Source organism: Saccopteryx leptura, chromosome 1, assembly GCF_036850995.1.
Source record: "Saccopteryx leptura isolate mSacLep1 chromosome 1, mSacLep1_pri_phased_curated, whole genome shotgun sequence".
In the NCBI taxonomy this organism is placed as follows: Eukaryota; Metazoa; Chordata; class Mammalia; order Chiroptera; family Emballonuridae; genus Saccopteryx; species Saccopteryx leptura.
This window is the reverse complement of record NC_089503.1, coordinates 335,991,505-336,003,252: the sequence shown is the minus strand read 5'-3', so window position 1 is coordinate 336,003,252 and position 11,748 is coordinate 335,991,505. Positions and strand designations below refer to the sequence as shown.

At 46.6% G+C, this 11,748-nt stretch overlaps 1 protein-coding gene across 1 annotated transcript in view; it reads right to left on the bottom strand.

Moving 5' to 3' along the window:
* Window positions 1–5,592, bottom strand: part of RRAGD (Ras related GTP binding D) — a 51,912-nt gene extending 46,320 nt beyond the window's left edge. The window contains exon 1 of the mRNA XM_066358885.1: window positions 5,158–5,592. Within this exon, the coding sequence (XP_066214982.1) occupies window positions 5,158–5,293 (136 nt within the window). The 5' untranslated portion in view covers window positions 5,294–5,592. The remainder of the gene's footprint in view (window positions 1–5,157) is intronic.
* Between the last annotated feature and the right edge of the window lie 6,156 nt (window positions 5,593–11,748).

Here is an 11,748-nt window from a genome sequence, read left to right as displayed (position 1 = left end):
ATCATTTTAAAGGGAAAAAAAGCTGATTAATAATTCATAGATGTGAATTGCTGGATTCACAGCATTTATACTCATCAGGGAAATACCACCTGCTGATCCTGGGTTGTTCTTTCTTTTCTCTTTCTTTCTTTCTTTTTTTTTTTTTGGTGCCTCCAGTAACCACCTCAACTGTCACTTCCTCAAACCCTAAGAGAGTACACAGGCTGCTATGGAAACAAGCCTGCACTTAGCTGGACTGTGGGTGAGCAGCTGTGTTAGCCAGGTTTCCCTTAAATATTGAGACTGTGGGGGGAAAAATTTCACTTTTTGATTAAATATGGTCTTTTAATTGCTTTCCTCATTATTACAGCTTTTTTGTTGTTTTTTTTGTTTTTGTTTTTGTATTTTTCTGAAGCTGGAAACGGGGAGAGACAGTCAGACAGACACCCGCATGCGCCCGACCGAGATCCACCCGGCACGCCCACCAGGGGTGATGCTCTGCCCACCAGAGGGTGATGCTCTGCCGACCAGAGCCACTCTAGCGCCTGGGGCAGAGGCCAATGAGCCATCCCCAGCGCCCGGGCCATCTTTGCTCCAATGGAGCCTCAGCTGCGAGAGAGGAAGAGAGAGACAGAGAGGAAGGAGAGGGGGAGGGGTGGAGAAGCAGATGGGCGCTTCTTCTGTGTGCCCTGGCCGGGAATCGAACCCGGGACTTCTGCACGCCAGGCCGACGCTCTACCACTGAGCCAACCGGCCAGGGCCCATTATTACAGCTTTTTTTTTTTAATTTATTTATTTATTTATTCATTTTTAGAGAGGAGAGAGAGAGGGAGAGAGAGAGACAGAGAGGGAGAAAGAGAAGAAAGAGAGAGAGAAGGGGGGAGGAGCTGGAAGCATCAACTCCCATATGTGCCTTGACCAGGCAAGCCCAAGGTTTCAAACCAGCGACCTCAGTATTTCCAGGTCAACGCTTTATCCACTGTGCCACCACAGGTCAGGCTATTACAGCTTTTAAAGCACCATAATTTCTAAAGCTTTAAAGCTCATGTATCAAAAACATCATTATTTTGATGCAATTTTAAAAAATTATTTTCCATTGACTTAAGAGAGAGAGAGGGAAAGAGAGAGACAGAAGAAGTATCAACTCACTGTTTCCCTTAGTTGTTTCATTTAGTTGTATACTCATTGATTGCTTCTGGTAGGCGCCCTGACCACGCAGGGGTTGAACCAATGACCTCTGGCATGTGGGGTCTACGCTTTATTCACTGAGTCACCTGGCCAGGACCAATGCAATGGTTTTTAATGACTTAATTATTTACTGCCTCCTCTCTCTGGAGTTTTATCTGAAGGGTGGAAGTTGAAGCTGCAACTTACTTTATCTCTGATTAACTATTCAGAAAGGAGCATTGAGAGGTACCCAAATCTGTCCTTCAGAAAACTAACGTACCCGAGAACACTCTTGGTATTCATGAATAAAATTTGGAGAGCAAGCCAGGGAAGTGCAACTTAAGTCTCACCTTCACTGCACTAAGTTTTCAAACTTCGCACAAGGTAAAACTTTCAAGACAGTCAGTTTAAAAATAAAATCAGAGGTTCCTTATAAGAATATGGGAAATGAAAATCACACTATCCACCTTCAATCCACTTTCTTTTACACAGTGATGCTAGTCAGATCTGCACTGCATCCTGCCTGCCAGGGCAGATTTCTGAACCTCCCGAAAAAAATCCCCAACTTTCCACTGAGCGCAGGCACTAAACCAAGTCCATTTGGAAGGTAAAGGGAGACAGAGTTCATTAGAGAAATGCTTTCTCATGGTTCAAAGTACACCATACCCACCTTTTCTCAAGATAAATAAGTCCCTCCCCCTACTCCCACATTCCTTTTTGTTTAAAGTTTGAGAGTAGGTAAATGTAAATTTTACCAAAAAAATAACACCGGATTATACTGCAACACATGCCCAGGGCCCATTAAAAGCAAGATGAGCCTGACCGGGGGGGGGGGGGGGGGGGGGGGGGGTAGAGCAGTGGATAGAGCGTCAGACTGGGATGCAGAGGACCCAGGTTTGAGACCACCAGGTCGCCAGCTTGAGTGCGGACTCATCTGGTTTGAGCAAAAAGCTCAACAGCTTGGCCCTGGCCGGTTGGCTCAGCGGTAGAGCATCGGCCTAGCGTGCGGAGGACCAGGGTTTGATTCCCGGCCAGGGCACATAGGAGAAGCGCCCATTTGCTTCTCCACCCCTCCGCCGCGCTTTCCTCTCTGTCTCTCTCTTCCCCTCCCGCAGCCAAGGCTCCATTGGAGCAAAGATGGCCCGGGCGCTGGGGATGGCTCTGTGGCCTCTGCCTCAGGTGCTAGAGTGGCTCTGGTTGCAACATGGCAACGCCCAGGATGGGCAGAGCATCGCCCCTGGTGGGCGTGCCAGGTGGATCTCGGTCGGGCGCATGCGGGAGTCTGTCTGACTGTCTCTCCGTTTCCAGCTTCAGAAAAATGGGAAAAAAAAAAAAAAGCTCAACAGCTTGAACCCACAGTCGCTGGCTCCAGCAGGGGGTTGCTTGCAGGGGGTTGCTTGGTCTGCTGAAGGCCCGCAGTCAAGGCACATATGAGAAAGCAATCAATGAACAACTAAGGTGCTGCAACGCTCAATGAAAAACTAATGATTGATGCTTCTCATCTCTCCATCTCTCTCTGTCCCTGTCTATCCCTCTCTCTGACTCACTCTCTGTCTTTGTAAAAAATAAATACATTTTATAAAAATTTTAAAAAATCAAGATGACCCTATGGTGGCACCTTGAGATCCCAGGAATGGACAGTTATTGCTTGTACTGATGACCAAGAAGCCTACCTGCTACTCTAGAAAGCGAATATTCTGACAGAGATTCTGCATTCAGGCCTGAAACCCCAAATCAAAGCCAGGAACATGTGTTAGAAACAGGAGCCTGAGATAATGGAATGTCTTCTGAGAAGAGACCACGTATCCACAGCAGGCCAAGTGGAGAAAGGTCTGGCTTCAGTAGTGTTTGAAAGAGCAAATGTTCATTTGTGGGTCCTCTTACTACAGAAATATACTCAATGCTACTATTTTATAGCAAGATTCTAGGTTGATCCTGCCCTGGCCAGATAGCTTGGTCGGTTAGAGCATCATCCCAATGTGGGTTGTGAGGTTGTGGGTTCCATCCCTGGTAGGGCACATACAGAACAGATCAATGTTGATGTTTATGTTTCTGTCTCTGCCTCTCCCCCTTCTTGTCTCTGAAATTAATTAATTTAAAAAAATATTCCAGGTTGATGCAAGAACTCACAAGGGAGGATTTTATCAGTGAAGCAATCAAAAGGATCAGTTCTGGGAGGGTTTGCAATATAGGTTAGGAACAGCGGGAACATCTGAGACCAGACTCTGGGGAAGCCCTTTGTTCTGGAAATCCCACCCCTTAGGCAGGGTTATTCTTTCTCTTCAATTTCAAGTCCCAAATCAATTTTAAAAGTGGCCCCTTGACAAGCTGCAGAATAAACAGACCCTGTGCTTTCACAGGAACCTCTCTGGCCCCCAGGACAATATCAAATTACAGGGCTGTTCTTCCTGGATATTGTCTCTTACTTTTCTTTTCTTTAGAGTATTACAAATACATCCTGTTTTGTGTCTACCATTTCAAATACCTTGCAAATTCAGCCCCATTCTGAGTCTCCCAAGAATCTAGGAGGAACCACCGAACGCAATTTGAATAATAATGAAGTGACTGAACAATTTAATTACCAGAGGTAGCCATAGGGACTCCTACAAAAGAGTTGAAAGCCTGTATCTACAAAAATGTAACCATGTGCTCAACTGTGGGACCAATTATGGAGAGTGCAGGAGAGAAGTGCACAGGTGCACACACCAGTTTAAACAAATGGGGAATGAGCATAAATCCTCCCTGGAGACAGATCACGATGAAAAAGGGTGGTTTGGAAAGCTTCTCTCTCATCAATCAGGCTCAAGGTTTAGATAACCTTCATCCCTTTCTGAATCATTGAATGTAGCACCTACCATATTCAAAATAATGAAACTGTTTCCCCGAGAAAGGTTTTGAACAGGGAATTTAAAATAAATTCCATGGATTTCAAAAGTTCAAAGTCAGCAATCACAAAGGTGCTTTTATCCCTCACACAATTCTCAACATGTGAAAATGTTTCAAGTTAGTTCCTTCTTTGGAAGTTCCTTCTTTGGAGGCACACAGCTTCACCTGATGCTATGTTTAACAGATTCTTTCTATTGACATTTTCAAGTGACCTTACTATAAAGGACTTTTTCCTTGCTTAGGAGGAAAACAAAAACGATGAACATTTCTGGAAGCCTAAAAAGCTCTTAACTTCCTCAGGCCTTAGGAATTAAAAGCAGGAGAGCCCCCCAGCAGGCTGAACAACTGCTACATTCCACTTCTTGAACAGTAAACAGTTTACTTCTGAGTGGCAATGTACTCCCCCACCACGCGCTCACTCCAGGGCAGGCGGAGCCATGCCCAGGTGGTGACACTGTGCGCAGATAAGGTGTCCTAACAACAGTGTTTGCCTGAATCCCGGGAAACCTTCGGCCACTCGACAACTCTCTTATCACCTGGGTGCATCTCCCCGCCTCTCCACGGGTGCCCCTAAGCCGCAGACTTGGGCGGCCCCACGACCCCTCCCGCAACGACGCGGGGCAAGACTGACACCCGCAGCTGCCGACGACCCTGTCAGTCATGCCGCTGCTGACTGCCTTTTTTAGCCACGACATCTGACCCCACTTCAACAGTATTCAGAGGGAGAGAGAGAGAGAGATCTCAGGGCGAGCCGGGCGGTCCCTTCCCTCCCCAACCTCCAGATCCTGCCGAGAGTTCGGGTGAGAGGTGGGGGAGATAATCGCCCTGGAACCAGCCAGCGAGCGCACGTTTCTTCAGCCCATAAGCGTCCTCTCTCTGCTCTCCTCACTGATCCGGGTCTCCCCATTGCCGCCTGCATTCGGGCTCCCCCATTTTGCAGCTTGCGATCGCTCCTTTGGCGCCCATCCCCACCCCCACCCTGCAACTCTTGTTCTTCTGGATCACCTCCAAGTCCGGGGCCCGCGCGCCTGGCCCGGCCAGGGGCGAGAAGACCCAGAGGGAAGGGACGGGGTACCGGCTGAGGACGCGCGGGGCTGGGGGCCGGGCAGGGGATCCTGCGCTCACCTCCCTCCTCCGCCCCGCTGTCCGGGTCGGCGTCTGAGGAGTCCGGCCCGTCTCCGTAGTCCGCTAGCCCCACCAGCTCATCCTCCTCGTCGTCGTCCTCATCCTCCAGCTGCGGTTTCCCCAGCACCTGGCTCATTGCGCCCACCGGCTCGCCGGCCCGGGGGCGGCGAGTTCCGGGTTAGGGGCTAAGCCTCCTTGCTTGCGGCTCGCAACCTATCTGAACTGGGTTTTGTCTGGAGCGTGGCGGGAGCCGGCAGAGGCGGGGGCTGTAAGCCCCCCCGGCGGGCGACGTTCCGGTCTGGGTCCCGCGGTTCCCAGCGCACCCGGAGCCCCCTCGCTGCCCCTCCCGCCTGCTGGCGGAGGACTCAGCCGGAGCGCGGCAGTTCCTCCCCGAGGAGGGAGAGAGACTGCGTGACCCAAGTCACCTGACACACACTGTCACACACTCACACACAGACACACACACACACACACCGCACGGGTGCGCGCGCGCTCTCCCGGTCGCACACACCGCTCGGAGGGCGATGGGCTGAGGACGCGCGCACACACGCATACGGGGTTTGGAGGGGTGGGTAGCAGGGCGGCGCGAGGCCCTCCGCCCACCCAGAAGCGCACGCGGTACACTCGGGATACCCCGGGCCGGGTGCAGGCACCCACCACGGCTGCGCGCCAGGGGACCCCACACGTGGTCCCCTACACAGGCTGGCGAGCTGGGGGCCTGCACACCCTGAGAACCTACCCTCCACCCACCTCTGACATACACACACTACGTGGGGCAGCCATCTCCAGGTTTTAATCCTAGGGTAGGATTCCAGTCCCAAGTCGGTGCCCCCCCCCCCCAACACTGCTGTGCCCGGCCTCCCACCCATAGCAGGGTTCCTAGGACACCTTGTGGATGTTAAAGCGCCCAAGAAGAAAACTCAGGTATGCACATCAGAGGCTCAGTCTCCATAGCAATTGCCTTTTGGTGTGTGTGTGTCTTTATGGTTCAAAGTGCTTCCCACCAAGGATATTAAAAATTCAGGCCTACCCAGATGTAAATGTTTCTGAAAAAAATAAGATGCCTCATGGCTGTCTAGACTGAATAATAATTACTCTGAGTGTTTTGGAAAAGGTCTCCGGTGTATAACACAGTTGGGGTCTATTTCTGGTCATCTGCTCCTGGCTCATTGTATATACTTAATCCCACATCTCAAAATTAAATGTTTTAAGGTTTTTGTGTGGTATGGAGACAGTGTCTGCATGAGGAGGAACAATTTTCACATAGGAATAGCAGAGATGTGGGGATGAGACTAAAGCCTGCATTCCTCCACAGCCTTTCACTGCAGGACATAGTGTACCCACCCTTCTGGACACTGCAAAAAAATCACGTGGATGAACTTCCTCTGTCAGGAACAATAAGAAATAAACCAGCTGGCCTGCATGATACAGATCCTACAGGTGCTAGCAGTTCAGTAGGTGGTGTGGGGGAGGAGAAGAGGAAAAAGGGAACTGAGGCTGAGGCTCTTGTGGCCCAATGGTGCTGCCTCTATAGGGAACATTTATTGAGCACCTACTATATGCCAAGGACTGGGGGGTGGCAAGGGTGGTGGGAGATCTGGGGATGCTCAGAACAGTGTTCCTGCAGTGGAAGAGCCTTCAGTCTAGCAAACTTTGGCTCATGTTCTAGATTTTGTATTAGTTGTGGATGTTAAAGGTGGATACAGACGCCATGGCTGCTTCTAATTGGAAAGGTCTTCACATTTTCCCGGTGGAGGTAGTATAACCTGGTATGACTATCTGTCAAGGTCCTTTCCAGGAGGAAATTGATGGCACATGCAACAGATTTTAACTTAAACAGCTTTAAGTGAAGGGACAATTACAGAGGTATGGGCAGAGTTTAGGGAATTAACCAGAGCTTAGCAAAAGTGGGAAGAGATTATTGTGCCTATACTAGTAGGAATAAGGAAGGGCGCTAGAATCCTGGAGAATGGGCACAAAATAGGAGCTGCAGCCAATGAGGAAGCAGTCATTGCCAGAACCACCTCATGTAGAGGAGACAGCAATGGGAAGAAATACCCTGGCCTCTCTCTCCTCCCACCCTCCATTCCCCTGGATGTGCCTCCCATGGACCATACCCAACTGGAAGGCAGAGGGCAAGAGAGCCTGGAACATAGTCCAGGACACAGAGATCAGGTAGGGAGGGCAGAAAATGTGTCCAGCGGTTGGGCGGGTAGGGTAGGGGGCAAATAAAGTAACCAACCAGCACAAGTAGGCTCTACTTGCTCTTATAAGAGGAAGTTACTCCAAGGGTCATATTCCTAGCCCCATTTCCAAGAGCAAGGGCTCTCCCAGAGTGGATTGGAAGACTTTCAGCTATCTCAGAACAAGACCTTTGAGCTGGCCTGATTCAAACCACAAAGGACTATTTATGAGGCCCTAGAAGTCAATCCAAGGTCAGCCCAGACTATCAAGACATCCCTGGCTGGTTGCCAAGTGTGTAGGCCCCAGGACCCCAGGAGTTCAAGACAGGACAATTCCTAAGTCAAAAGTCCCACTATGCCTGAGGCCTAGAAAGAACGATATCTGATGATCCTCTGCCTTCCCCAAAAAGGAAGATCTTAGGGGAAAATACCAGTAGCAGATTGGAGCACATCCTGAGGTATTTCAGAATTGGACCATTCTTGAGAAAATAAGGGAACAAATCCGCAAAAAATGAATAAAAGCCAAATCCTCAATAATGATCTACCTCAAGGTAGATAAAAGAGTCATAGACAAGGTTAAGAGTTTAAAATTCGCTGTCACTTCAGAAATGTATGGTATTAATAAAATTTGAGCAAACAGAACAGGAAGAAACTATTGCTTTTCTTTTACTGTTATTTCAATACTATTAGCTTTCAAATAAGGGATATGTTTAAAAATATTTTAGAAATAGAAGTTCTTAAATCTAAAAAGTCATAAAAATCATATATGTGGATTCTTTCAGAATTGAAATAAAAGTAGAAAAACACTAAAAATTGAAAGCCTTTGGGGAAACTCAGTGCGGAATCTGCTCGGTAAATCGACTATGGCATGAGCCACTCTCTAGCCTGGAGCTCAGGCTGTGTCTGTGGTGTTTCCCAGAGAGAGCAGTCTCAAGAATGTGAGGATTTGTCTATGGGCTACCCATAGTCTTTGCTGGTGTATCTAACCATAGCAGGTTGTCATATATATACATGATAGGTATTTAATATATGTTTAAAAATGAACAAAAGATAGTACATGACCAGCTCCCTACATAGACCTGGCATTTTTTTTAATTGATTGATTTTAGAGAGACAGAGAAATAGGAAGGGGGAAAAAAGAGAGAGAAGCATTTATTTATTGTTACACTTAGCTGTACATTTATTGGTTGCTTCCTTTGTGTCCCCTGATTGGAGATCGAAGCCACAATCTTGGAGTTTCAGGACAACACTCTAACAGACTGAGCTATCCAGCTAGGTCAGACCTGGCATATTTTTAAAACTTTAAAAATGTTTATCTATTGATTTTAGAGAGAGAGAGAGAGAGAGTAAGGGAGGAGAGAGAAACATTGATCTCTGTATGTGCCCTGACCAGAGATTGAACCTGAAAATTTTACAGTATCAGGTTGATGCTCCAACCAACCAAGCTACCTGGCCAGGGTGGATGGTGAAACTTTGGAACTCAGTCAGGCAGTCGACTTTATTCCTACTTAATGTCCCAAGGCTAAAGTCAGTTAAATTATAGCCATTAAAGTGAAAAGGGAGGGGGAGGGAAGCAAAGAGCTTGTTCCCATTTTCCTAGGTAAAGAATCAAAACACATATAGACAACAGTTGATTGACATTATTGCTTTTATTAGGAACACAAATAAAAGTGATTTAGTGCCCTTGCTGGTTTATATGTATAATACTCGTAAGTGTATTTTTGCTTTAAATTTTGAATTTTAAAGGTCAGCAGTTTGTGCTCTTATTTTAGTGAATTATTTTGCTGTTAACAATTAGATGTCTTGTGACAAAGAACATGAGAACTTTTAAAAAGAAATCTATATAATTTAGGCAAAATAATTGCAGTTCTGAGCAGGGCAAACAATTAAAAACAGCCTGCATTCTGCATCTTAGGGGATTTTGAGGCATCTGATAGCGTAGTGCCTTGTTTCTAGGCTTCACATGTTGAAAGCCTTTGGAGGTTTCTTTTTAAATATGTATTTAAAGCTATTAATTATTTTTCTTGAAGCCAACAAAAGGAAACAGCCTTCTATAGGATTTCGCTGGACTCCTGCTCATCCAGGGAAGCCATCAGGTATCTCAAGAGGGCAGCTAATAGCCTCCAGTTTTCCTAAGTCAGTTGATGACCTGGTGAAATCATTAAAAATCATTAAATTATTTCCCACTGAGGTGATCTATCATTAAAGAGATGTTATTAAAATGTTTTGATATTTTAAAAACATGCATATGGAGCTCTGGCTCAGTAGCTCAGTTGGTTAGAACATTGTCCCGACATGTCAATGTTGCGAGTTTGATCCCTAGTCAGGACACATGCAAGAATCAACCAATGAATGCATGAGTAAGTGGAACAACAAGTCTTTCACTATCTTTCTCTCTCTTTTTCTCTCTCTCCTCTTTCCTCTCTCTCTAAAGGTTAAATTTAAAGGAAAATAAATAAAATGTGTAGGTGGTCAAACAGTATAAAACAATATCCAATGAAAAGTTAGTTTCACTCCCTCCTTTGACCCTGGCTCACCTCCACAGAGGGCAGCAGTGTGTGTGTGTGTGTGTGTGTGTGTGTGTGTGTGTGTGGCAGAGACAGAGAGAGGGACAGATAGTCCAGAGGGACTTGAAACATTGAAGACACGAACAAAATCCGTTGATTACACACCAAAGCTTTATTGTCTAGCTTGGCCAAGCGGTGGCAACTCCAACAGAAATCTGAGGGAGAGCGCGCTGGCACTTTGTTCTACTTAGTTTTTATAGTTTTGCAAGCGGAAAGTATAGAAGCAAAAATTGCAATTAGGTGCCCTTTACCACTACTGGTTATAGTCATATGCCCTTTAACATGATAGGACCATGTTCAATTTGCAAGCCATACATCATTTTGGAGAAAACAAAATTTACAAGTCAACACAATGATAGAAAGATGTCTCTTTACATATTAAGAGACATTCTATATTTTCTAATGTTTATTGGCCATCTCTTTGTCCAGAGTCACACACATTAACTATATGCACTCATATGGGAGAGGTAGTTTCCTGGGGATAAATGCCCGCAAATGGCTCATTACTATAAGAAAAGGCTTATTTTGGCTTTTCTCTCCCTGCACCTGGCTAGCCATTCACCCCTTTCCCCACAGGTGTGTTGGAATGTCAGGGAATCCACGTTTTCCTTCCCTTTGCATTTACAATACAATGCCAAGGGTCATCCTGGTTTTATACCAATCATACAGTACAGAGATTATTCACAAAATTTCTCTGCACACCTTAACCCAAATTAATAAAATGTTTTTAAAGCCTCTTAAAATATTAATATCGATTCTGTAGCTTTTGGTACTTTACAACACCTGCGGGTGAGGTGGCGCAGTGGCTCCTCAGCACTCCTCAATAGGGACAGACAGACAGGAAGAGAGAGATGAGAAGTATCAGTCCCTCATTGTAGCACTTTAGTTGTTCATTGATTGCTTTCTCATATGTGCCTTGACTGGGGGACTACAGCAGACTGAGTGACCCCTTGCTCAAGCCATTGACCTTGGGTTCAAGCTGGTGAGCCTTGCTCAAATCAGATGAGCCCGCGCTCAAGCTGGCAACCTCGGGGTTTCGATCCTGGGTCCTCCGTGTCTCAGTCCTACGCTCTATCCACTGTACCACTGCCTGGTCAGGTGGAAGCATTCTGCTTTTACTTTTTAATTTAATTTATTTATTCATTTATATATTTTAAGTAAAATTGATTTAGAGAAAGAGGAAAGGAGAGACAGACAGACAGCATCAATCTGTTCCTGTATGTGCCCTGACCCTGGATGGCACACCAGCCAACCAAGCCATCTGACTTGTGCAGCACTTTGCTTTTAAATGTGCAAACATTTTTGTTACGGCACTTATATTTGATAGCTTCATTTTTTATTTTTTATTTTTTGCATTTTTCTGAAGCTGGAAATGGGGAGAGACAGACAGACTCCCGCATGTGCCCGACCGGGATCCACCCAGCACGCCCACCAGGGGGCGACGCTCTGCCCATCCGGGGCGTCGCTCTGTTGTGACCAGAGCCACTCTAGCGCCTGGGGCAGAGGTCAAGGAGCCATCCCCAGCGCCTGGGCCATCCTTGCTCCAATGGAGCCTCGGCTGCAGGAGGGGAAGAGAGAGACAGAGAGGAAGGAGAGGGGGAGGGGTAGAGAAGCAGATGGGCGCTTCTCCTGTGTGCCCTGGCAGGGATAGCTTCATTTTTTTTAACAGTTAACAAACTTTTATTTTATTTTATTTTATTTATTTTATTTTATTTTATAGTGAGAGAGAGATTGAGAAGAGGGACAGACAGGGACACACAGGAAAGTAGAAAGATGAGAAACATCAACTCATAGTTGTGGTACTTTTACTTGTTCATTGATTGCTTTCTCATAGGTGCCTT